This window comes from Verticillium dahliae, genomic scaffold, assembly GCF_000150675.1.
Source record: "Verticillium dahliae VdLs.17 supercont1.5 genomic scaffold, whole genome shotgun sequence".
In the NCBI taxonomy this organism is placed as follows: Eukaryota; Fungi; Ascomycota; class Sordariomycetes; order Glomerellales; family Plectosphaerellaceae; genus Verticillium; species Verticillium dahliae.
In genome coordinates, this window is record NW_009276938.1 from 833422 (window position 1) to 859113 (window position 25692).

At 56.8% G+C, this 25692-nt stretch overlaps 9 protein-coding genes across 9 annotated transcripts; 4 read left to right on the top strand and 5 right to left on the bottom strand.

Annotated features, from left to right (window-relative positions):
• Window positions 1-1041: 1041 nt before the first annotated feature.
• On the top strand, window positions 1042-2758 carry VDAG_03237 (maltose permease MAL31; the record flags this gene model as incomplete). Its single annotated transcript, XM_009657102.1, has 2 exons — window positions 1042-1234; window positions 1323-2758. 2 exons carry the CDS (start codon window positions 1042-1044, stop codon window positions 2756-2758), a joined length of 1629 nt encoding a protein of 542 aa, XP_009655397.1.
• A 1778-nt stretch (window positions 2759-4536) lies between these two features.
• On the top strand, window positions 4537-5653 carry VDAG_03238 (uncharacterized protein; the record flags this gene model as incomplete). The annotated part of the gene is made up of 4 exons (XM_009657103.1): window positions 4537-4729; window positions 4912-4940; window positions 5006-5152; window positions 5261-5653. The coding sequence occupies 4 exons, from the start codon at window positions 4537-4539 to the stop codon at window positions 5651-5653; spliced, it is 762 nt and encodes a 253-aa protein (XP_009655398.1).
• Window positions 5654-6468: 815 nt separating this feature from the next.
• Window positions 6469-7896, top strand: VDAG_03239 (methionine gamma-lyase; the record flags this gene model as incomplete). The annotated part of the gene is made up of 2 exons (XM_009657104.1): window positions 6469-6669; window positions 6748-7896. The coding sequence occupies 2 exons, from the start codon at window positions 6469-6471 to the stop codon at window positions 7894-7896; spliced, it is 1350 nt and encodes a 449-aa protein (XP_009655399.1).
• A 311-nt stretch (window positions 7897-8207) lies between these two features.
• On the bottom strand, window positions 8208-9586 carry VDAG_03240 (uncharacterized protein; the record flags this gene model as incomplete). Its single annotated transcript, XM_009657105.1, has 7 exons — window positions 8208-8480; window positions 8530-8563; window positions 8633-8694; window positions 8756-8928; window positions 8992-9254; window positions 9313-9378; window positions 9429-9586. The coding sequence occupies 7 exons, from the start codon at window positions 9584-9586 to the stop codon at window positions 8208-8210; spliced, it is 1029 nt and encodes a 342-aa protein (XP_009655400.1).
• Window positions 9587-10874: 1288 nt separating this feature from the next.
• VDAG_03241 (nodulation protein nodB) lies at window positions 10875-11597 on the bottom strand (the record flags this gene model as incomplete). The annotated part of the gene is made up of 1 exon (XM_009657106.1): window positions 10875-11597. One exon carries the CDS (start codon window positions 11595-11597, stop codon window positions 10875-10877), a length of 723 nt encoding a protein of 240 aa, XP_009655401.1.
• A 2374-nt stretch (window positions 11598-13971) lies between these two features.
• VDAG_03242 (uncharacterized protein) lies at window positions 13972-16116 on the bottom strand. Its single transcript, XM_009657107.1, has one exon. The coding sequence runs from the start codon at window positions 15211-15213 to the stop codon at window positions 14287-14289; it is 927 nt and encodes a 308-aa protein (XP_009655402.1). The 5' UTR covers window positions 15214-16116; the 3' UTR covers window positions 13972-14286.
• A 2736-nt stretch (window positions 16117-18852) lies between these two features.
• Window positions 18853-20521, bottom strand: VDAG_03243 (periodic tryptophan protein; the record flags this gene model as incomplete). The annotated part of the gene is made up of 2 exons (XM_009657108.1): window positions 18853-20245; window positions 20307-20521. The coding sequence occupies 2 exons, from the start codon at window positions 20519-20521 to the stop codon at window positions 18853-18855; spliced, it is 1608 nt and encodes a 535-aa protein (XP_009655403.1).
• A 594-nt stretch (window positions 20522-21115) lies between these two features.
• VDAG_03244 (pre-mRNA-splicing factor ATP-dependent RNA helicase prp16) lies at window positions 21116-24007 on the top strand (the record flags this gene model as incomplete). The annotated part of the gene is made up of 1 exon (XM_009657109.1): window positions 21116-24007. One exon carries the CDS (start codon window positions 21116-21118, stop codon window positions 24005-24007), a length of 2892 nt encoding a protein of 963 aa, XP_009655404.1.
• VDAG_03245 (uncharacterized protein) lies at window positions 24007-24821 on the bottom strand (the record flags this gene model as incomplete). The annotated part of the gene is made up of 4 exons (XM_009657110.1): window positions 24007-24288; window positions 24350-24432; window positions 24508-24541; window positions 24741-24821. 4 exons carry the CDS (start codon window positions 24819-24821, stop codon window positions 24142-24144), a joined length of 345 nt encoding a protein of 114 aa, XP_009655405.1. The 3' UTR covers window positions 24007-24141.
• Window positions 24822-25692: the final 871 nt, after the last annotated feature.

Consider the following 25692-nt stretch of genomic DNA (forward strand, 5'->3'; position numbering starts at 1 on the left):
TAGACCAAGGATCGGAACAAGGCCGGAAGAAAGAGCCTCGGGCTTGAGATCAAGCTATGCAACATGATTGTAGACGAAGGGAGTATACCGGCACCTCTTTGCTCGGGTCGTCGAGCTTAATAGACTTTGTGCCGTAGAATGTTCTCTTGAAGCCGTCGAAGCCGAGAAGCGGCGGGGAATGGCAGGGAAACTCGTCGGTTTACTTGCGGAAAACACCCATATACGAACGGTACGGGGAGAATGAGGGGCATTTCGGCGAATTTATGCATTGCCCCGCAAAGTTTCGAGCATCGATCAACTCCTCACGTGGGAGTGTTTGGTTGACAGCTCGAGCCCCTGGGCATTTCGGCGAGCGAGAGATTCAGCGGCCCAATCATGGATGCAACTGAATGGTTCTTGTCACCAACGTCGCATTCTATGCTCGATCACTTGCTGTGAAAGACTTGTTCGCGTGGCATTAGTGTCGAGTTTTCCGCACGAGTTTTCCGCACAAATTTTCCGCCGAAAAGAAAACCTTGGTGCGGGTTAGCATACTTGACTCGTGTGTTTGCGCTGCCATGGATGACTGACGATGATCTCTACCTCCCGGAACCTCTCATGGTCGCACTCACGCGGAGCCCCCGCACTGCATCGCATTCGATCCCCAGACCTCCTGCCCCGGACTAAACATCTCTAGCGTGATGTTTATCGACAGGCGAGCCCCAAGGTTGGGGACAAATGACAACTCAGGCTAGTCTAGAGGCGGGCTGAATGCCGCGAATTTTGCGCCAACGCCCAGACTTGTTTGACCATCCATGAACAACATCGCCTCGTCGTCCATCGTCCCTCATACATGGCCTTCCACCGTCGTCATGTCTATATAGGAAATGACTGCCCTCGCCATCTGAGACGACGGTTTCTCTCTGAAGTATCATACCACTCTCTCCACTCACGGCATCAACAACCACTTGGGTCTCTCTCTCATCTGTCTTCAGGGATCGAGTGGACGAGCAGCATCACCACTACTGCGACTATCACCAGCCAACTGTGGCGGTATTGAAGATGGCCGGTACCACGGAGAAGATGGACAATGTCCAGATCGAAGATGCTACCCTCAGCGAGCCCACCGTCCTGGCGGCCCGCGCCCAAGAGGCTGTTGAAGCGCAGCATGCCATCACCCTGAAAGAGGCTCTGCGTGCCTATCCCATGGCTATCTTCTGGAGTTTGATGGTGTCCATGTGTGTCATTATGGAAGGTGCGTCTCACCTCTCCCCTTTCTGTGATCCCCTGTTGGACCTGAAGTTTCGACGCAACGAGAGAGTACTGACAGAGTCGGCCGATAGGTTACGACACAATCCTGATAGGCAATTTTTACGCCTACCCCCAATTCGCCAAGAAGTACGGCCAGTATATCGATGATAACGGCAAGCACCAACTGTCAGCTCCGTGGCAAGCCGGTCTCAGTAACGCCAGCGGCGTGGGCTGCTTCATTGGCGTCCTTCTCAACGGTTACCTCGTTGCCAAATTTGGTCAGAAGAGAATCCTCATCATCTCGCTGTTTGTGCTGTCGGCCTTTATCTTTATGACCTTCTTCGCCCACAGCATTGTCATCCTCATGATCGGTCAGTTCTTCTGCGGCCTTCCCTGGGGCGTCTTCGCCACGTCGGCGCCGGCCTACGCCTCCGAGGTTCTGCCCATGAGCCTGCGCGTCTATCTCACGAGCTGGACCAACATGTGCTTCATTATCGGCCAGCTTATTGCTGCGGGCGTGCTCGCAGGCCTCGTCGACCGGCCCGACGAGTGGGCGTACCGAATTCCCTTTGCTCTGCAGTGGACGTGGCCCGCCTTCCTGATCCCTATCCTCAGCTTTGCGCCCGAGTCGCCGTGGCACCTGGTTCGCATGGGCCGCCTCGAGGATGCCGAGAAGTCACTGCGCCGGCTACAGCGCGACGACGTGACCGATGGGTCGTCCAAGTTCAGCGTCAAGGCAACACTGGCCGAGATTGTGCACACCAACAATGTCGAGATTGAGCTCACAGCCGGCACGAGCTACTGGGACTGCTTCCGAGGTACCGAACTGCGGCGCACGGAGATTGCGTGCGTGGCCTTTGCCGGACAGGTGCTCGCCGGCTCTTCATTTGCATACAACTCGACCTACTTCTTCCAGCAGGTCGGACTCGACACGGACCAGACGTATTACCTCAACACGGGCGGCACGGCCATGGCGCTCGTCGGCACGCTAGTCAACTGGTTTTGCCTCATGCCCTATTTCGGACGCCGGCGCATCTACCTTGGCGGCATGGCCACCATGGCCACAGTGTTGTACATTATTGGCATCCTGAACGTCTGGACGGATCGCAACTCGGTGGGTATGGTACAGGCAGTCTTGACGCTCGTGTGGACCTTTGTCTTCCAGCTGTCGGCGGGTCAACTGGGCTGGGCCATCCCGGCCGAGATTGGCTCGACGCGACTGAGGCAAAAGACGATTTGCCTGGCGCGTAACTCGTACTATGTCATTTCGGTCATCTCGCAGGTCTTGCAGCCGTACTTTATGAACCCGGGCGAGCTGAACCTGCGTGGGTACACGGGATTCATCTGGGGGAGCACCGCGTTCGCAGTGTTTGTGTGGGCGTTCTTCCGTCTTCCCGAGTCCAAGGGTCGTACATATGAGGAACTGGACTACCTGTTCGCCCACCTCACGCCGACCAGGAAGTTTGGCTCGGCCAAGGCTGAGATTTTTGGAGCCGAGGGTACGGAGGGTAAGATGATGGCTGAGTAGAGCGAGGCATGATATCCAATGTTTGGTGGTGTCTCAAGGTGTGCAACAATGGTGGATGAATAGATGAATGCATACAATTTAAGTCCAAGCAAGATACCCGTTGTGATATGTGGCTCGATATTGTTGCCTGGACTTGAACTCGTCAGGAGTTGAGGACGTCTCAGGAAGGAGCAGTTGACGGTCCATTTTGATGACATAATCGTCATCATGTGGAGAGGTGGGGGGGCGGGATAGGTACCTTAGGTATGGTAAGCGGGCAGGTAGTGACGACGGGGTCGCCGATACAGTGTCGCTGACTAGTTGGGACACAACGCACTGTGCGTGCAGTACAAGTCAAGTCAGTTAGCGTCAGCCAAGGAAGTCGCGAGTCGTGCCCCACTTCCCAGTTCTGGCCACTCCGGTCAGGTCCCTCTTGCCTGCCAAGTCAGTGACCCTGTCTTGCCTGTGAATCAGTGTCAATCAATCCTGCCGCCGCCCACCGCCCAACTCCCTGCCCCCTCTTTGCTCCCTCCCCGCCCTCGCCAGGTCTCAGAAACACTGCCAGCAAGCACCCAGCATGCAACTATACTGGCCAGCTACGCCATTGTACGTCGGCATCGTCTGGGTCCGCGTATGGTGCCGGCTTCCATTTAGCCAGCCTTGCTTTGGGCCGCTACAGCCCTCGCGCGCATGGCAGACAAGGGCGAGGCACCACTACGGCTAGGCAGGAGGCTTTGATGACGACAAGCGTCGTCTAGGGGCCAGCCAGTCGAGATACCCATGCTTTCCTCTATCGCCGATGGGGCAGCATTGAAGACAAGCCGTGACAGAGAAAACCCGATCGCTGGAGACGAGCGCTGAAGAAGGACTTCGACGTGGGGTTCACGGCAACAGCGAACATTCACGGAACCGGAACTGCCAAGAAGCGGGTCACTGAAGGCAAGGTACATGTACCTCAAAAGCAAGTCAATTATCCATCAACCAAGCGAACGACACTGCAAATCGGCCATCTCTCGCCTCGAAACATGGCCAATGCCCATAGTTCATGCCTTTGCCTTGAGATCAGCAAGGGACACCAGGCAAAAGAAGGGGAGCGAACGAACCACACAGCTGGCGTGAGATCCAGAGGATGCCCATCTCGCAGCTGTCCCGTGTTGCCCATGCTGAGAGGCTGCAATGCCCACAGGCTGACTTTCCGTGCTCGCTTGGTTGTTGCTGATGGCACTGCTGACGAGAATGCTGACGAGAATGGCAGTCTGACGGAGACTTGGCTCGAGGTACAACGCGCAATGCAGCGCCTGCCCTGATCGTCGCCCAAACCTCCGCTCTTTCGGACGTTACTGGCGCCCCGACTCGCCGCCATGCCAGATTCAAGCGCTCATCACTACCTAGTCAACACCCCCCCAGGAACGCTGATCAAGGTTCAGCAGACGACCCTGGCGGCCCTGGTCCTGATGGTGCTGCCGTCTTGGGGGACTTGGGGACCTCTCTCCTGTTCCCCCTTCCATCTCCACGACTAAGCTCTTTTACACTGAACCTGATCCACGCCCCCATGTCAGGTCCACCCTGCAATCGATCCGATCACATCTGATTCCTCGACCTTTCTCCAACCGGCTTCTGCTCTGACACTGTCTGACTTCTCAGCAATAGCCTTTTTGACTTTCACCGGCGCACCACCTGAACGGATTCCTTTCTTCCCTTACAACAACTTTTTTCGCAATTTCCTGCTTTGCTGTCTGCTTGGCCAAGACTTCCTCGCCGTCTTGACACATCCTTCTGCTATCGCACAGATCACAGCAATGCCCATCCGCAATCCCTTCGCCCGCAGACCCGGCGCTGCCATCGGCGTTCAGGATGAGAACGCCCGGCCTGCCGATGACCGTCTCAACCCCTCGCACCCCGGATTCGAAAAGGTCGACACTGTCGGCTCCAAGGCCTCTTCTGCCCTCAGCATCAACAGCGGACCGGACAATGGCGAATACAAGATGAGCGGTATGCGTTGCTGTTCCCTCTGCTCTTTTCCCTCGTGCCTCCCGACCCTCCCTTGAGTCGACCTGCCCACCTCTCTATCTCCTCACCTGTTGCGCTGTGCCAAGTCACAACGCGCCACCCAATAACCCACCCGCCTTGCATTCGTCACGAGACCCTTGACTGACATGAGCACCGCCCACCAGTTGTCAATGATAGTGGAGTCTACCTGCCGGTGAGTGCAGTCGCCGTCCGTCCCTGGGCTGTGAACCGTCTGAGCGTTACTGATGCTGTGCACAGCCGTCACCTACAGAAGAGAAGGCCGCTTGGCCCAAGAAGTATCTCTCGTCAGCCCGCAACTCGACAGACACGCGCAACGGCAGCGTCGGCGACATTGAGCACTTTTCAATTTCCCGCGAGTCTTTCGATTCCTACAGACGATCATTTGTATGTTTTCTCCTCTTGCCGCGCCCGAGGCGCCGCCCCACCGGCATCTGAGTTTGCTCGCAACCGGAACCTCCGGAACATGTGGCTAATTGTATTTCTGCTCTCCAGGACATCTCGGCCCGGTCGCCGATGCCGTCGCATGACCTCCCGGCACGCCAATCTCTCGACTCGCACCGATTTCCCCGTCTGCCACGGTCGGCCTTTGATCGCAAGGCCGCCAACGAACCGCCGACGGTTGAGGAATCTCATTTTGAGGACGTCGGCCTCAACGACGACCACAAGCACGGACAACCACAGCGCAAACGAGGCCTCTTTGCGCGTTTTGGCGACTCGAACACGGATCTGCACAAGGAGACGCCGTCGAGCCAGCCCAACAACAATGCCGTGTCGCGGTTCCTCGGACGTAAGCGAGGACAGAGCCAGAGCGGCCAGGGTGCCGAGCTCGGCAGCATCGAAAGGCCGACGACGGCGACGCCGGTTGAGGCGCAGGAGGTGCACTGATGATGCGTGAGGCCAGTTCGAGAGTCATGCTGCTGGCCTTTGCTGCTGGCCTTTGCTGCTGGCCTTTGCTGCTGGCCTTTGTTGTATCGGTTATAGACTTTCGTTTATTTGCTTGGGAAGGCGTTCAGGACGGGGTTCCATGGGACATCAAGTATGGGACGGCAAGGAAACGCATTCGCTACGGTCTATGGGAGAAAGCAGGATGCGGCATGGTTACGAGGGTTGACTGCCTCGACGAGGGCTGACCTCCCCCACCGACAGATGATGCAGAGAACACAGAGACGGCAAGAGACGGCTGGGAAAAGACGATGCACAACAGTTTGCGATTGGGCTTTTTTAATGGTAATGAGACATGTCAACTTGCAAGACGATCCTCTGGCGCCCTTCGTGTCGTAGCCTTCATGGGCCTTTGGCGGGGTTCCGAGATCGGGATCTGCCCCGCGGCGCCGGGGTCTTTGTGCCCCTCCTCTCGTAGCGCAATGCCCAGCATCGCCAGGGCGCGAAAAGGACGGCGGCGGCGGCGGCGGTGGGAGGTCGGAGAGGAAGAGTGAAAACGTTCACTTGACGTGATCGACTAGCTGCTGGATCGCATGATGCATACATGCACTCATGGCGACAGGACCCATGTATTCGGCATTTGTCACCATGGACGCCCCCCACATGGCGGGATTCGACGCCAGCGAAAAAGCCTCCATCATTCATGGGCCATCAGAGTGACTGAAATACTAAAGTCGAGTCATCGCCACTCCATCACCGACACCACGACGACGGCTGCTAACGCCATCGTCACCGCACACACACTCTGCGACACCACCATGTCGAACAAGACCCCTCAGCCTACCGCCTCTGGGCACACTTCTGGCGCCCAGCCGAAACAGCTCTCGCTGGCCACACGCGCCATTCACAGCGATGACCACATCAGCGCTCACCGGGCCATCGCGCCGGCCATGCACGTCTCGACGACCTTTGAGTACAGTCGCAACCCAGATGATCTCAAGCACTGGGACAATACCGATGTGCGTCTCGTTGTTGCCTACCCTTTGACCTTGGCGGCAGGCGAAGAGAAGTGAGATGCAGAATGCTGATGAGAGCAGCCCGCGGCTCCCCTCGACTCGCACATCTACTCCCGCGCCACGGCCCCCAACACGACGCGCCTCGAGGCCATCCTCTCGTCAGCCCTCAACGGGCCCTCGATGACCTACGCCTCAGGTCTCGCCGCCTTTCACGCCCTGCTCGTGCGCCTCAACCCGCGCCGCATCGCCATCGGGCCCTGCTACCACGGCTGCCTCGGCATCGTGCGCCTCATGAACCGCCTCACGGGCCTCGAGGCCTTTGACCTGCCGCTCGACCCGCGCGCCGACTCGGACGTCTGGGCCCAGCTGCGGCCCGGCGACGTCATCCACGTCGAGACGCCCCTGAACCCCACGGGCGAGGCCCTCGACCTCGTCGCCTACGCCGAGCGCGCCCGTGCCGCCGGCGCCTATCTCACCGTCGACGCCACCTTTGCGCCGCCGCCCCTACAGGACCCGCTCACCTTCGGCGCCGACGTCGTGCTGCACTCGGGCACAAAGTACTTTGGCGGCCACTCGGACATGCTGTGCGGCGTGCTCACCGTCAACCCGGCGCGCGCCGCCGCCACCGCCGCCGCCGCCGCCTCTGCCACCGGCAAAGCGGCCGAGGAGAAGGAAGACATGGCGACGCTGCTGCGCTTCGACCGCATCTTCCTCGGCAGCGTCATGGGCAGCCTCGAGGGCTGGCTCGGCCTGCGGTCGCTGCGCACCCTCGAGCTGCGCGTCCTGCGCCAGTCGCGGTCGGCCGAGCAGCTCGTCGCCTGGCTCGACGCCGAGACGCGCCGCGACGGCAGCCCCGCCTCGCGCCTCGTGCTGCGCGTCAGCCACGCGAGCCTGCAGCCCGGGGCGCGCGATCCCGACAGCTGGCTGCGCAAGCAGATGCCCGGCGGCTTCGGCCCCGTCTTTGCCTTTTACATGAAGGACAAGAGCCACGCGCGCCGGCTGCCGAGCAAGCTGGGACTGTTCCACCACGCGACGAGCCTCGGCGGTGTGGAGAGCATCATTGAGTGGCGCAGGGTCAGCGACGGCGAGTGCGATGAGAGGCTGCTGCGCGTGAGCATTGGTGTCGAGGGGTGGGAGGACCTGCGGGATGATCTTGTGGAGGGATTCGCGGCTTTGATCAAGGAGGATGAGACGCCTCTGGATGATCTGAGGGGGTCTCTCGTCATCTAGATGTTCTTGGCATGGTAGACGGCGTGCATCAATGGTAGGACAGACATATCGACAGTCGCGAGCTATCTGCCTTAAAGTGAATGTTTTGTCAAATCGAAACTCGAATTTTGCTTCCATGTGCCTAAAATGCAGGCACGTGGAATTCTACCTAGTATTTCCCGTCTATGCAGACACCGAGGCAAATGAAGACGTACATTGCAGCGCAAGCCGTCCCATCCTCGTCCGCGGAAATCAAAGAGGAATACGCACTGAGCCATCTGGCGCCACAAACTCCGGCAGCATGTACCGTGCGGAGACAAGACTGCTTGATGTTAGCATGTAATTTTCATTTGCGGGGACACACACATGCAGACGTACCTAAACTCGTACGTAGCAGTAACCATGGTGCGACAGGCATCACAATATCTCCGGACCGTCCTGTTGAGCATCGGCGACTGTTCAGTAGCGCGATCGAGAACCGAGGCCGCCGCATCAAACCGGGCTACTGAGTCGACGAGACGGACGAGCAGCTCGTCTACGGAGCCCTGGAGGTCCATGCCTTCTTTCATGAGGGCGCTGACGGCGTTGATGAGGCACATGGTGCGCTGTAGTGGTTAGCGACAACTTAGGTTGTGTGTCAATGGCGATACTCACGAGCTCCTTCTTCAGAGAAAGGATGTCATTGACACTACATGCAATATCAGCTAACTACTCATGGAGGCGGGGGGCTCTCGAAGCGGTTTTCGCAGAGACGTACATGATGATGGCAATGTTGGCTTCCCTCCAGACGTCACGGCGGGCCTGGCTGTTCATGATGTGCTGTGGCAGATGCTCACCAATGATAAACCTGACCATGTTAGCACGCACACGTATTGGTTACTTCGGGTTGCACCGACTCGACAAGACCTGTCAAGGTGTAGACGGCCGTTGTGCCGAGGCGAAGATCAATGTACTCATCGTACTCCAGAATCTTGCCTGAAATCCGGTACTCCTGTTCCAGTCCTGAGCATGTGATGAAGACGTCGACTTCATGCAGGAAGCGCTCGGTTGTCTCTGTGTTGATCACTCGTCAGCGTACCACTCGTCGGAGGGGGAACCTGGAATCAAAGGACGAACCTTCTGTAAAGAAAGAGGCTACATCGCGGCCAAAGAGCTTGACGGCCCCGTTCACACAGTCGATTGCACAATCCGCAGATGAGACTGGGCTGCGCATGTATTGGTTGAAAGAGGCCACCGTTTCTTGGCGGTAAAGGTTGGCCTCCTCGAGATCATCAGCGAGATCGTACTCAGCTGTGTCAATGGTGTCGTCCCACAGGAAAAGCCATATCGTATAGTAGGAAAGAGTCTTCAGCGTCTCCCAATCAACGTGTGGGTACCATCTTGCAGAATGATTAGCAAGACTACAAAGGGTCTATAACTCCAAAAGGGGGGACGAACAAAGCACAGAACAATGCCAGATCTTGGCTCTTGTGCTGGGCAACTCGACTCGGGATACTAAGCATTCTGTAACATCTTAGCAACGCGTCCTTGCCAAAAGAACACACAGAACCTACTGAGTGATGAGCTCATTAACAAACTCCACCAGGGCCAGGTAGTGTGTGTTTCGGACAGTCTGAGGCCAGTGCTCGAATATGCCTCTCATGCTCGGAACATGGAGAGTGCGACCATGCAGAGCCCGGGCGATGGCCTCTCCGTCAATCTCGGTATGCATGGCGATGGCGATGGCAACCGGAGGAGAGCTCTATATGAATATATAGCTTCAAGTCAAAGGAAGGTGTGTAGAAGCGAGAGGCAGCAGTAATGACGGTGAGGCGACCAGAGCTGGCTTGTGTTGCTGTCGAAGAAAAAGGTTCGAACGGGAGCAAGTTGTGGGTTTTAAAGTTAGTTATTAGTTCAGCCGGTGAATGAAATGCCCTGGCTGACAATTATAGGTATACCTGATTCACAGCAACGCAATGACGCCCCTTCCTGTTGGCATCGACGTGAATGTGAGTGGACGTCTAGTTGCAGCCAGTAGGTCGATTGGACTGTAGACAAAGAGCTGAGAATGGTTCAAGAGGTAACTTTCATTTCCTATCCGCTCAGAGTGGGAGACCATCCACAAGTCTGGCGAGCCTGACAGAGGTCAGAGCTGCTCTTTTACCCAGTACGGAGATATGCAACGGACCGTTGGATAGCCACTGGTCGGCGAGCGGTATGCAAATTTGGCATGTACCGCATCGGAAACAAGTGAATACACAAAACAATTCGTTGTCAAAGACAACATCAGAAAGAGTAAGGACACAGAGGCCGGAATCTTGGGGGTTCAAACTTTGTCGTCGTCTTCTATCGCCACTTCATGATGGACTCTAATTCGGACTATCGATTTCGACGGCGGACAAGGCTAACCTCCTGTCTGCGCCCAGTTGGCCGAGCATAAGTTCATCCTGGGGCTGAGGTAGTTCGGGGAAGTCTCCTCATCTTGAAGCCTCCGCTGCCCTTACGTCGCACCATGTCTGGTTGCGCAAGCGTGAATAGCCCTAAAGTTTGTGCTTGAGACTTGCAGCATTTACTGAATCCGTCCATCAAGCGAGGGCTGAGGTTGTGCCCTAGGAGACAACAAGTCGGCGCAATCGAACGCTTCTGACAAGGATCACGCTTGCCTGCACTCGATTATGCGGCGTGCCGCCTCTCCTTCGCAGGCCAAGCGTCAGCCCCCTCGCCTAGCGGGAGTCTATTGCCGAAACCTCGTGGATTGTGCGACGACAGTCTGATAGGAGGCTGACGCACACATGGATCCTCATGCGGGCTATACAAGACGGGACCGGGATGCGGCGTCGCAAGCAGGCGCTCTGCGCGACTGAACAACCAGGACCGGCTTATGGCCAACGGCTCAGCATCGGTCTCATCGAAATTTTGGTGTCTCGGCCATGTGTCAAGCGGTCAAGTGTCAGACAGCCCTCTGATTTTCGACGGCGCAGCACTTGTTGTTAGGTACTTCTTGTGCCAGTGGTGTCCTCTCACGGAGTTCCTTCTTTTACAAGATCCGTAATAGTGACTATTTCGTATCCTCGACTCTTGATTTCCGGGAGGACCTCCCCAAGCATCGGCACAGTCCAGCTTCTCCTGTCGTGGCAGATGATAATGGCACCCGGTCGCAGCATACTCAAGATGTGTCGAGCATTGACTCTCGGCCGGCTGATCTGGGGGTCGTGGGGGTAAATGCTGCCGAGCACCATCCTGTAGCCCAGCTTGTCGACCAGTATCCGCATGCGATCGCTGAAGAAGCCAGAGCCCGGTCGGAAATAGTTCGCTGGCGCGGGAATGTTTTCGTAGTCGTACACGCTCTTGATCTTCCTGCTGACACTCCTTATCTCGTTCTCGAGCTGGGCGTCGGTCAGCGAGCGCGAGGGCTCGTCGTGCATGGCATGGTTGCCGAGTTCGTTGCCGTCTCGTATGATTTCGCCGAGAGCGTCGAGGCGGCTCTCGACCTGCGAGCCGATGACGAAGAAGGTCGCGTGGGCGTCGTTCTCGCGGAGGAGCTTGGCGATCGCAGTCGTGTGTTCGGATGGCGCATCGTCGATGGTCAGGGCAACGATTTTCCGCTGCGTCTCAATTTGCCACAGGACATCGGGCCACTTGCGCTGAAAGTGTCGGATGAGGGCCGCGGGCGGCTTGTAGATGACGTAGAAGGGAATAATCAGGAGTACGCAGAGCGCGAGAAGGCCGAGGAGAGTCGCCATTCGGTTCCGCCGCACGCGTCTACGCAGCTTGGTGGGTAATCGTAGGAGATGCAGTCGTGGCGCCATTGCTCTCGCTCAGACCCGTGAGGCATGAGGGGAGAGGTGATGGAAGCGGAGGGTCGACGTGAACATGGTGTTTGTCGCAGGTGCGAAACGAAAGTGCTGATGATCGATCGGACAGGGGCCTGAAGATGGAGCTTGAGCTCGGACGCATCGTGTTCAGGGGTCTGTGGCTTTGCGAGTCTTCTTTGTGGCTGGTACCGACATGGGTCCACTTCACCGCCAAAGGCAACTTCACGACACGATGCTGGGTCTAAAACAATTGACACCGCTGAGATGTCTTTAGGATCTGTGGCTCTTAAATTATGGGATATTTTCTATAAGTGACTGAAGTTGTTCCAACTTGCTGTCATCAAACCATTTAATTTCAAAAAACAAGTCTAGCAAAGTTACGACACAAACCGATCCAGCACAAACCATGAGCGAGCACTCGTCTCAGGACACACACAGGGCATAACAAGCGACATGCAATCGCCAGCACCAACATCGCGTTTTCTCTCGGCAAAAATCCGTCCATCAGAGCAACAGAGATCCAATGCCTTGCTATTCCAGACACTCGTTTGCTCGGCAGTTTCCTGACCTCCAACAACTGCTTCACTACCTAGTGGAAGCCCTTCCAAGTGCCACCCAGCTCACCGCTGAAGAAGACAACGGAGCAACATGCATATAGTCGCGCCGGTGATATGCAAGGCTCATGATATCTATGCTTCTAGCGTTGGTCTGCAACAATTTTGATGCATGAGCTTAGTAGGTAAGCTTTGGAGTAGAATTTTCATGCTGGCGATGAATTCGCCATGAAATTGGAGGGTGTCAAAGAGGCTGTCCCGTTGGTCAGAGGCAGGCACCGTTGAAACGCTGATTGTATGTGAACGAGTTGTTCAAAGCGTTCGATCTCACGCTTTTGACGTCCTGTCAACGCTCGCAAGGCCTCCCATCATGAGAACTTAGTTCTTCTATAACACCGACACATCGAACCACGAGCATAGACCTAAAGCTTAGGTGCTCGGTATGGCACAAGTACTACGTGTCAACTCCGTTGGCAGTCCACAAATGATTTGATCAGCCATGAAGGCTCGTCTACTAGCTTCGCTGAAGTAGACACAGGAAGCGATATCGACCTCGTGAGCATGCCAAACTCATTCCGCTAAGGCTTTAAAGCCTTGATAGTGGCACCGAGTCGTATCTACCCATGGGCTTCTCGATCCACTACAGGATGCCAGCGTGTTCAGTTCACTGTTGGAATCCTTGGGGAGGGAAAGTCTTCACTGCTGAGGTCCTGCTCTGGATGCGTCGAGCCGAGCTTTCATGCGTGGTAATGCAACTAGTAGCCCAAAAAATGATCTGGAAGACGAAGCCGCAGTTGATTGAATCTACGAACTTTTAAAAAGAGAACGCCATGACGATCATTGATAGGAAGGTTCCATACAGCTCTCCAAATTTGATACAGAACGTCGCACTACACAATACCTCTTGTCCCTTTAACCAAGGACCGAACGTTCCATGCCTCAAATCCGTTCTGTCTCTCCGCCCACGGTAAACACGCAACACCGGGTTTCAGAAAGGCTCTCTTGAACGCTGGCCCTAGATCCCCATGGGACCATTCCAGGAGAACTCTCTCCGCAAAGCATCTTTTCATCAAAGTAAAGCACGTCGCAGGGCACGGTGACACGTCAAGTGGGACTCGAATGCCATGAAGCTTATTCTATCCATACTTTATTACCCGCCCATTAATTCTTCGGTTAACTTTATGGATGGTCCAGCATGATCTGGCATTCTATCGTGAAGAATGGCCCCAGCCGGTCCCGTTCACTGCAGCACCTTGGAATCCAGCAAACGAGCCGTAACGCCGTGCCGCAAACCTTCCCTCGCCCTGCACCACGCGGCCCGACGATGACGTAGCACTGCCTCGCTTCAGCCGTTAGGTTATCGACTGGTCGCCTACCCTATATCGAGCCAGATCGCAGACCGCGCCAGACCTGCCGGTTCAAGTTGGGTCGCTCGCAAGAAAAGGTGTCACGAGTCTCGATTTCGGCGGCCCCTCCGCTGGCGTACCTCCCCAAAGAGGCAATTGATCGACGCGGACACCCACAACCGTCCGGGGCACCTCCGTCCGTCCGGGGGCGGGGTCGTCAATCAATCTGAACCGTGATGAACCCCACGCATGGCACCGGCAGATGTGATTCCGGAGCCACCCAGGATCGTTCATCTAAGGCTATACTATGGAATAACCACAGTGTTTGAGTTCTGCCTGGAAACAGCTCATCGGGGACTGTCACAGGGGGGGGATGCATTTCAAAAACGTCTCGAGAAAGTTGAAGGTCAAAACTGTGTCTTGTTTTGCTGCCGTCGGGCGCGAGAGGACATCCACACATTGGACTGAACATGTTCTACCAGTCCTGTTTACTCAAAACGCCATTCAGGATCCATCCAAAAGGATCCAAGTCAATCCCCCGATTACTCCCCGGACCAAAATATCGCCAACCCGGGCGCCTCAGGCTGCCATGTGAACCGGAACACTCCCGCATGCCGCGTGAAAGTTGAGTCGCATGCGCGCACTCACTTCAATATGTACAACGAATGATTGGAAAATGCCGACAAGTCGACATTGTGGCATTTGGAGCGCGTGGGTTTAGATCCACACTTCCGCCGCCGCCGGCCTGGCGTGCGACTGCGGCTGCGCGTAGCTTTCCTGGAAGAAGGCGTGGAAGAGGCTCTGCACTTCGCCCATGTAGTCCTCGGCGCTGTGCTTGTAAAGGCCCTGCGCCTTCAGCGCCTGCTCCTCTTCGTCGAGAATGGAGTGCTTGATGCCGTAGTCCTCGGCAATCTCGGAAACTTGAGCCAGCTCACGACCAAAAGGATGCGACTCGATGATGGCAGGCTTCTGTTGCTGCTGGTACGCGACAGGAGGAATAGAAGGGACTGGCGGCTTAATGCTGGGTGTCATGGAGTTGTGAGACATGGTGGATGCGGCGGTCGAGGCTGACGATGTCCTTGAGTAGCTAAAGCTGGCCTTGGTGGAGAGAGTGTGATCCGAGTCCCGCGACATGGCTGAGATTGATCGTTGGCGGGCGATGGCGTCGTAAGACGCCTTCTTGGTGTGAGAAGGGGATCGCTTGGGGATAGCAGGCACAGGAGGAACCTCGGGCACAACGTAATCCTTTGCTGATACCGGTGCGACAAAGTAGCAGGAGAGATGGTTCGGCTGCATCGACTTGGACTGCTCATCGCGGTCGACATCAGGGCTGGTGGGAGGCGTGGAAGCGACAGTGCTCGGGCTGTCTGGCTCTTCGTCTGAAGACTTGGCGGATTCGGCGGACTTGGTCGAGTTGCTGCTTGAGGTGTTCCGAGAGATATCTGGCGCATTGTACGATAGCATGTTGGTGGTGTGAATCAGCTCGACGGGTGCTGAGATTTGGTGCCGGACTGAAACATGAGGAGTCTTGGTGGTCTTGCTTCGTTGAGGACCATTCTCCTTGTTGGCCTTGTTGGCAGCGGCGGCAACGTCGATGCTCTGCTTCACCCTGCGGGTTGTGAAGGCCCTAGATATCGACGACATGGCGAAGGTGTTGTGTTGGTGAGTGTCCGACATGTGGCTCGTGAGAACAACAGACAGCCTGGAATGAGCCTTTGGGGGAGAGGACCCTAGTAATGGGGGACCTGGAGCTCGGCTGGGTGGAGGGTCTGGCTCCGAATAGAACGTAGCGTCGGTGCCGGCTGCTCAGAATTGATACCGCCGAGAGGGTGGTGATGGTGGTGCGAGGGCTGCAGGCGTGATTGGGCCGAAGTCCAGAAGTGGAAGTTTCGGTGGGGAAGGTGCGTGTGCGCGTGCTGCAATACCTGCAAGGCAGATAGAGGCGTGGATGTGGGCGGGTGGCGGCGGAGCACGAGCTGTCAATCGCCGAAGAATGTTGGGTTTCTGCTGACAGCGAAAGCTATGATGAATAGAAGTGAAGAAATCTTCTGCAGGCTCAGTCTTCCGGGTGGGAAAAGTTGCGTGTGCAGGAAGTTCGTGGTGAGAATCGGGGTTCCGTTTTCTCGACCGAGTTGGTGAAGGAAAGAAGAGGCGATAGATGCTCGGGTTTAGCCGACCGGTGAGTTGGCGGAAGGAGAGTGATTGGTACGACCGAGAGCTTGGTCAACGCTGGTGTTGCTGGTGTAAGACCTTTTCTTGATTCTCTGAGTCTGGGTGAGTCCCGTATGTGTTGTGTTTGTGTCGCGTTGTGGGAAATGAACGTTCAACGTGAGGTGAGTTGGGCCGTGTTCGACACGAAAGTGCTGATCCTCGCAGTCGTCTAGACTGACTGGTGATTTCTATAAAGGAAGGAAGATGGAAAAATCGTCACGCCACAAGGGAATGGAGAGCGTGGAAAAGTACGTTGAGAAGTGAAGAGAGGATTAAGGCTGGACGTCCTCAAGATCTGGCGTCGAGCTGCCTTTGGTTCGCAAGGTGAACTTGGATGAGGGAAAGAGAAAAGCCTATCGAGCGGCAGGGGAGGGAAGTGCCAATTATTTGGGGGGGGCACAAGCTCTGTAGGCGAGGGGACGTGTTGTGTTCTGCAGGGCGGCCGGAGGATTGGGGACTGCCTGGCTCTTGCGCTCTTTGCTCCTCTTTCTTGTTCCTTGCCCTGGCGCTCTGTCGCTCTTTGATTGCCTTTTGGACCAGGAGCGTCCCGCGCTTCCCCTGTCCCTGCTCACTACGATTTCCCCTCATTGGTCGAGACCACGAGAGACCCCCGGTTCGTCCGGACCCTGGTAGCGCCTAACGAGCTCGTGGGAGGAGCGGAGCAGTGATCAGCAGTCGTTGGGCCAATGAGATGGGGCCCTCATGGGGCTCGACCCCTGCCGATGGTCCTTTGTTCTTTCCTTGCGCTGTCGGCTGCTACTGCTCGCCTTCAAATCCCTTCTTTCCTCGAAGCGTCGCCATCGCGTTGCCGCATATCCACGGACCTGGATCTCGCCAGTTTGCGGCTCCGACGAGAACAACCCCCGTTGCCGAAACAAAGCAGTCAGGGTCAAAGACTTGATGACATCCTTGACGACCGACCAACCGACTGAACTTTCATGTACAGAGAATGTCACCCTCCTCCAACCACCGTGGGGAATCTGACTCGCATGGAGATGGCCCGGTCTACGGCACGTGGAGCTCGTTGGATCGACGGACTGCTCAACAGGCGGTACATGGCACTCGAGGCAATTATTCCAGGCCATCCATCCATCAGACGCACTTTTACAGTGGGCTTCCAGACCGATCACCCGCCGGATCAGGACACGCAGAGTTCAGCAGACTCATGGCTGTACATGTACCACTCGTCCTTCAGCGCTCCCAATTTTGCATGGCTGCTCGTCGGTAGCCCCTTGGATCTGCCGATTGCCAGCATTGACGCTGCACACGCACACGCACGGCACACAGAACACAGAAGCTGCACGCAGGGTCAGCCAAGAGAACGAGGCGTGTGAGAGACGTGTCCAACGCCAACGCCAACTCAGCGTCACTGCGCCTGTTGTCATTGCTTCGTTGTACAACCAGGCTGCTGGAGCCCAAACAGCGAACAGACATTGGACCGCAGGGCGCAGAAGCAAACCGACCGTTTGAGCCTCCTGCTTGTCTCTCGGACCCCGGCGGCGTGGTGTGAAGCGCTCCGCTTGACGTGACCATTCAAAAAAACTTGCGTTCACTTGGTATTGTCAAACCTCCCAAAAGTATGTGTGCCAGCCACACCCCCCCTCGAACTTACAGTACATGGAAGCAGGCCGCCAGATCCCCCTCAGACATCGCGTAACAGACACCCCACCATCGAACCATCGATCAAAAATTGCCTTCGACCAGAAACGATCGAGGATCGCCCAATCGCCCTATGGAGTCGCTCTTGTTGCTATCTTTGCATGTTTTGGCTGCAGAGAAAGTAGATCACAGGCTTCTCGGCCTCCCCAGGCGCCCCCTCCAAGACCCCCCAGAATCACCATATGGAAACGAATCCCTTGGTCCCATTGGGCCATGGCCATGCGGTTTCAGTGTTTCATGCCGCGCCGTCCTTCAACAGTGGCGCCTGTGCCTGCGCAAGTGGCTCTGAGTCGGGGTGTGCTGGGGTTTTCTAGTCCCTGATCCTTGAGGGCACATCAGGGGCTTTGGGTTTGACCATCCTGGCCTCCTGCCCGTTTCGGGTTAAGAGGACTCGCCGTTCTACTTGTACATGTATGCTCTGCTGTCAACGAACAGGAGCCGGCGTGGCTCGTCTCTGCTATCTCGAGTCCGGCGAATCCCTCACATGCCCAACAGTTGGGTAAAAGCAGCGCGGTCCAGGCTCCGGGTACCTCCCACTTTTCCACCCGTTTCCACCCCACACCTCTTCGGGCAACTGCTCGATCAAGACTTTTCATCGGGCGTTTTCTTTGCATGCATCCAGGGCCGTTTGGAAGTGCCGAGAAGGGAAGCTCGTGGAGTGCAAGCGTAGTCACAGGTGGCAGGTGAGAGAGACGCATGTGCCTCGTCCACCGTCAGTGGGATCACACGAGACCAGAGACAGGTGTGCCGACCGCCTGAACGACCGACCGACCAACAGACAGCTTCCCTGGTGCAAGCTGAATTGGCGCATGCTCACGATCCTCAAACCCCCTTCATCACCGACGCATGAACCAAGCGCAAGCGGCCCTCACCCGCGTTGCCGCCCCCCGTCATGACCCAGGAGAGGCCACGCCTTAATTGTTTCGCCCATTTCTTTTTATGGGTGCGACCCTCATGCCATCCCAACCTCAGCCATGCTTCTTTGCCCAGGGCTGCTTCTGGCCCCTATAGAATGCGATGGCGCTGTCGGGCTGATCCTGGGATCCTTTGTTCTTCGAGATGAGCTGAATCGCTGAACTATGCCTGTCCTTTGACAGACGGCGGGTGGGCAGGTCCAGTAGCACGAGCGTGCACAATGGACTCGAAGCGGACGCAAGCTGAGTATTCATCATTTTCTTTTGGCCTCGACACTAGCAAAAGCTTGACAGCAGATCGGTACACATGTGTACAACATGTGCGATTCGACTGGTGGCTGCCCGACGGACGAGGTTGATCATCGCCTCCCGCCCCTGCTGGACCGGGGGCCGGTGGTCCTAAGGCCCCTCCCCCTTGAATCTAGTCCTTGATCCGTCTCTATCCACAACGGATCCGCTACTCCAGACAACGATACCGATCGATACTGGTTCCACCCGTTCAATCCTCATCCATTGAATCGTCGCTTCGGTCGGCCTTGGCGCCGTTATCGCCCTCCTCCTCGTCGTCGCTGCCTTCACTGTCGTCCGAGTCGACACCCACTGTCCTGTCTTCCACCGCACCCTCCTTGACCGGGACGGCGACGCGTTCGGAGAATGCGTGACGAACGGCGGCATTTGTGCTGGTGTCCCAGATGTGCATGGTGCCCTTGCTGCCCGCCACACTGAGACGGAACGCCACCTCCGGATCCGGCGCAAAGTTGGTCGCAAAGATCTTGCCAACGTCCAGATTGCGCGAGACAACCATGCTGGGCCCGCTCGCCTGGATGTTCCAGAGCTTGACCGTCTTGTCAGTTGAACCGGTGACCATGAAGCCGGGCACGACGGGGTTGATGTCAAAGGAGGAGACCGACTCGTCGTGCGCCTGCAGGGTCCAGACGGCCTTGGTTGCCGCCGGGTTGGAAGGCGCGTTGCGGACATCGTGGTAGTGGATGATGCCGTTCTCGGTCGAGACGTAAAAGTAGTTCTGGTCGTGGGGGTTCCATCGGACATTCTCAACGTCACTCTCGACGCCCCATCGTGGGGCCTTGGCATCGGGCGCCCTCATGTCGGCGGCCACAACGGTGCGATCGTAGCTGCCGCTGAGCAGCACCGTCGGCTCAGTCGTGTGCCACGCCAGCGAGCACACCTTGTCCGTGTGGTACGTGTACGACTTGGCGCACTTGGTCGTGTGCAGGTCCCAGAGCTTGACCGTCTTGTCGGCCGAGGCCGAAGCAAGCAGGTTCCTGTGTTTCCTGTTGGCAGCAAGCGACAGGACGGCGTCGACGTGGTACTCGTCGTTGGCCTTGGCCTTCTTCTTCTTCTTCTTTTTCTTCTCCTCGGCGCCCTCGCCGCCCTGGCCAAGGATCGCATTAGGGTACATGCAGTCTATCGTGTCGAGATCCCAGACCTCGATATCGGGGTCCATGGTGCCGACGGCGACAAAGTTGGCCGTCGCATCCTTCTCGACGCCCTGCTTTTGCACGGGAATGTCGAGCCATTCGACGCACAGCGGGATGGCGGGCAACATGATGTCGTGGTGGACGTACAGGTTGTCGGCAGCGTCCTCGTAGACGTAGACCTCGAGATGGGCCAGTTCGTCCTCAATCTTGGCGGCCAGAAGCAGGTTGTCCGTCGCCAGGATCTGCATGTCGTCGCGGTCCTCGTCCTCGTCCTCGTCCTGAAGGGTGATGTAGGGGTCGTCTTTGTTGGACTCGTAGTAGGCCAGCGATTTGGCGTTGCCGAACATGCCCATGCTCTCGCCCTGGCCGGGCCTGTCCTCGTCTTCCTCTTCATCGTCGTCGTCATAGTGCTCGAGGTCGTACTCCTTGAGGTCGTCATCGTTAATGTCGATCCTATCATGGTCCGTCAGCTATTTGCACCCTTTCCTCAGAGCGCCCAGCCCAATGAACGCACTCTTCTTTCATCTTGTTCTCCTTCTCCTCGCTCGCACCCGCAGCCTTGGCGCCCTCGGCGTCCTGCGCCTCCTTGAGATCGTCTTCGGCATCATCGAGCTGGAGCTTGGCGAGCTCTGCGATGCGCTCAAACTCGGCCTCGTCAAAGGCGTATTTCTGGGGGAAGGGGGCCGCGAAGCCGCGCGGCACCCAGGTGGCGGATGTGATCATGGACATGACGAGCTTTTTTTTTTCTTTTCCCGCTGGCCGTGTCGACAGTTCTGGCAAAAGATTGAAAACACCCACGGTGTATGTGGACTTGGTCTGCGCCTAACCTTCCGGGGGGTCGGGACTTCAAAATCTGGGAAGCGCTGGCACTGTGGCGGTTGGTGGACGTGGACGTGGACGTGGGAAAAAAAAATATGTGGTGGGGCTTATCTTATCTCCCCTCCCCGCCATGACGGTGTCTGGAGAGCTTGAGCTACCTAGGGAGGGCCTTGGTGCTGTCATTCCTTTCTACGCGGATCAATCTTGTACTAACGGTAAAGCATATGTGGGAAGAATTGAAGTCTATTTCATGACAATGCCAGCCACATTGTCAACAGGCCCAGACTATGAGAATTCTCGAGACTGGCATAACTTTGTCAAGACTGACTGAAAGTTTGTTTGACAGCTTAATCTTATCGATGAGATCCGCCGGCCGGCAGATCTTCGGCATTGGCTTTCCTCCCCTGACATCAATCAGCAGTTGTTCTCGCGACGAACACAGATATCCTCCCCTCCATCATCTCTCTCCGTCAGGACAACCCCCTCCCCCGATACACCGCCAGCATGTCCGAAGACCGATCCTATGCCCCGCCGGTCTTCAAGCGGCGAAGGCTCGACGGCAGCGGCCGCTCGACGCCGCGGGCCGAGCACGCCTCGACACCGGGCCCCGACGTGCCCCAGCCGACAGACGAAGACACGAAAGCGCTGGACCGCGACTGGTACGCCGGCGACGAGTTTGGCGGGCACGTGTTCGGCGACGACATGCACAACCCGTTCGGCCACGACTACTCGGCCTGGGAGAAGGAGCACCAGGAGGCCGTCAAGGCGGAGAAGATGTCGAGCCGGTACGACGCGCGGCGCGAGCAGCGCAACAGGGACAACGACGCCTGGGAGACGAACCGCATGCTCGTGTCGGGCGTCGCGCAGCGGCGCGACATGGCGGCCGACTTTGACGACGACGAGGCGACGCGCGTGCACCTGCTCGTGCACGAGCTGCGCCCGCCCTTCCTCGACGGCCGCACCATCTTTACCAAGCAGCTCGAGCCCGTGCCCGCCGTGCGCGACTACCAGAGCGACATGGCCGTCTTCAGCCGCAAGGGCAGCAAGGTCGTCAAGGAGGCGCGGCAGCAGCGCGAGCGCCAGCGGCAGGCGCAGGAGGCGACGAGCATGAAGGGCACCGCGCTCGGCAACCTCATGGGCGTCAAGGAGGAGGAAGGCGACAGCGCCATGGCCATTGCCGGCGAGGAGGACGCCGTCAGGAAGCCCGACGGCGAGACGAGCAACAAGTTCAGCGACCACATGAAGAAGAAGGCCGAGGGCGGCAGCGACTTTAGCAGGACGAAGACGCTGCAGGAGCAGAGGCAGTACCTGCCCGCGTTTGCCGTCAGGGAGGACCTGATGCGCGTCATTCGGGAGAACCAGGTCATTGTCGTCGTCGGCGAGACGGGCTCCGGCAAGACGACGCAGTTGACGCAGTTCCTGTATGAGGAGGGCTACGGAGACTCGGGCATGATTGGGTGCACACAGCCGAGGCGTGTCGCCGCCATGAGCGTCGCGAAACGTGTGGCGGAAGAGATGGACGTCAAGCTCGGCAGCACCGTCGGCTATGCCATTCGTTTTGAGGACTGTACCAGCAAGGAGACGGTCATCAAGTACATGACCGATGGTGTGCTTCTTCGAGAGTCGCTCAACGAGCCTGACCTCGACAAGTACTCGTGCATCATCATGGACGAGGCGCACGAGCGTGCGTTGAACACCGACATTCTAATGGGACTCTTCAAGAAGATCTTGCAAAGGAGACGAGATTTAAAACTCATCGTCACGTCTGCCACCATGAACTCGAAAAAGTTCTCCGAATTCTACGGCGGCGCCCCAGATTTCACTATTCCGGGAAGGACGTTTCCGGTCGACACCATGTTCCATCGGTCGCCGGTGGAGGACTATGTGGACCAGGCGGTGCAGCAGGTTCTGTCCATCCATGTGTCTATGGACCAAGGCGACATCCTCGTTTTCATGACCGGTCAAGAGGACATTGAAGTGACCTGCGAGCTGGTGCAGAAACGCCTGGATGCGCTGAATGACCCACCAAAACTCAGCATCCTCCCCATTTACAGTCAGATGCCTGCAGACCTGCAGGCCAAGATTTTCGACCGAGCGGCACCGGGAGTCCGCAAGTGCATCGTAGCGACGAATATTGCGGAAACTAGCTTGACAGTCGATGGTATCAAGTACGTCGTAGATGCGGGCTATTCCAAGATGAAAGTCTATAACCCCAAGATGGGTATGGATACGCTTCAGATCACCCCCATCTCCCAGGCGAACGCTTCACAGCGTTCAGGTCGAGCTGGCCGCACAGGGCCCGGCAAGGCGTTCCGGCTGTTTACAGAAAAGGCCTTTAAAGAAGAACTTTACCTACAGACGATTCCGGAAATCCAGCGGACGAACCTCAGCAACACGGTTCTCATGTTGAAGTCGCTCGGCGTCAAGGATCTCCTCGATTTCGACTTTATGGACCCTCCACCGCAAGACACCATCACCACCTCCATGTTCGACCTCTGGGCTCTGGGCGCCCTCAACAACCTGGGCGAGCTGACGAAGCTGGGCGCCAAGATGAGCGCTTTCCCCATGGATCCGTCACTGTCGAAGCTTCTCATTACGGCCGAGGAATACGGCTGCAGCGAGGAGATGATCACCATCGTCTCCATGCTGTCCGTGCCCAACGTGTTCTACCGACCGAAGGAGCGGCAAGACGAGGCCGACACGCAGCGCGAGAAGTTCTGGGTCCACGAGTCGGATCATCTGACCTACCTGCAGGTGTACTCGGCGTGGAAGTCCAACGGCATGTCGGACGGCTGGTGCATCAAGCACTTCCTGCACCCCAAGTCGCTGCGGCGCGCCAAGGAGATCCGCGACCAACTGCTCGACATTATGAAGATGCAGAAGATGCAGATGCTCAGCTGCGGCATGGACTGGGACGTCATCCGCAAGTGCATCTGCTCGGGCTACTACCACCAGGCCGCCAAGTACAAGGGCTCGGGCGAGTACATCAACCTGCGCACCAACCTCGGCGTCCAGCTGCACCCGACCTCGGCCCTGTACGCGGGCCACCCGCCCGACTACATTGTGTACCACGAGCTCATCCTCACGTCCAAGGTGTACGTGTCCACCGTCACGGCCGTGGATCCGCACTGGCTCGCGGACCTCGGCGGCGTCTTTTACTCGGTCAAGGAAAAGGGCTACTCGATGCGCGACAAGCGCATCACCGAGACGGAATTCAACCGCAAGATGGAGATTGAGACGCAAATGGCCGACGACAGGCGGCGGCAGCAGGAGCAGATGGCCGCCGAGCAGGAGCGGGACTCGAGGAAAAAGACGCTCAGCGGACCAGTGAAGAAGGTCGTCACACAGGGGGCCGTGAAGAAGCCGGTGATCAAGCGCAAGGGAAGGAACTTTTAGGATACCAAACGGCCTTTGTGTGCCAAATTTAACGAAGCGAGCCCGCTGTTTTGTCGGACGAGTTGCCACCCACTGCCTGTAACGTACATGGTCTCTTTCGACACGTCCAGAGTGCTTTGGCCAGAGCTGGCCGCTCATCGCACCTGAAAGTCCTTCTCTCCGTCGACAATGTCCCTCTCCGTCTGGTCCAGCTTGACAACCTTGGCAGAGCGCGGGCCCTGGTCGACGTCTTGGAAGAACTTCTTCAGCACGTCCTCGGGTCCCTGCGCCTCGCCTTCCACCTGGTCTCGTCAGCTCGAGTCGCTCGCTTCCAAGGAGGCGGGTGTTTGGGCCACGTCGCACCTTGTTGTCATCCGTGTTGCGACACCATCCCGTGAGCCCGTACTCTGTTCCTCGCTTTTGCGTAAAGTAGCGAAAGCCAACGCCTGAGAGTTGAGCGTGACGTCAGTTGTCGTCATGTCTTCGTGGAGAGGACTCGAGTGGCTGCTGGATATAGCTACCTTGGACACGGCCGCCGTGGGCTACAAAGTAAACCTGCCTGTCATTAGAATCTTGCACAGTGCTGATAAATGTCTCTGGACCACTCTACTCGTTTGTTCATTGTCATGAATTCGGAATGTGTACAAGTTGCCCGAGTTGGTGCTGAGCTTTGACGAGACCTTTGGGGTTGGAGGGGTTGAGGGAGGTGGGGTGAAGGTGCATGTTGTGTTAGTCAGCACTTGATGTGTTCTACGATGACCAAGTCATCAGAGCAGGGCTGGTTCAGGAAGAGGGTGGAGATGATCATGATGCTGGTATCCTTTGTGGCCGTCATTTTGAATGACGATATTTCTTTCATGATTCTTCATGAACATGAAAACAGGCACGCAAGACATGGTACTCCGAGACATAAGCTGACGAGTTTACTCAATGGCTGGCATCTTGGCTCGCGGCTCGGGTTGCGAGAAGCTTCATTGTGTCAATTGAGGGCTCAAAGTTCACTGCTGAATCGATCCTAGAGACGGAGGTTTCTTGCAGAGATGAATCGATGTTGAAGAGGCGGAATGCTTTCTGGCAGCATGTAGGCTATTGTTATGAGTTGATTTCTCACAATATGGAGTGGCGTTCGGGGGTTTCAGCCGTCAAAACACTGGACATATCCCAGGAAGAACCTAGGTTAAGAAATGATTTTCATATGGAAAGAACAAGAAACCTGAACGCTCCTGGAGTTAACACGATGCTGCAACCATTCTCAAAGTCAAGCTCCGTTATTACTCGCCGAATACTGTGTGCTGCTGCCATCTTGGGCCACCACCCAGAGGTTGCAAACATAACAACTCGTCCTCTGTTGTGCTCGGAAATTTCAGAACAGGCACAGGCGAAAGGTATATTCCGTAAGTCTTGGCTTCGTCTATATCTCCAAGAACGTCCAGATGTACACATTTCATCATGAGCATCCATGCCAGCGACAACTACCGTCTCGACTGGAACCAAGCCTGTGGGGCCATCGATAAGCCCGATAGTGGGCTGTGGAGAACCGGAGAGCCGCCGACGGCAGCCGCGATCTGCCAGATCGGTTTCCCAACTTCCTCACATTTGCACAACCACATCCCACCCACATCAACCAACCTGCTGCTCCTCTGACTCGATTACCACCACCACCTCCTACTACCCAGACGCCCAACGCAGAAAACAAATGGCATCAC

Bases quoted from the DNA above. Each gene is read 5' to 3' on its own strand.
- VDAG_03242 (XM_009657107.1), bottom strand. From the start codon at position 15,213: ATGTCGTCGATATCTAGGGCCTTCACAACCCGCAGGGTGAAGCAGAGC.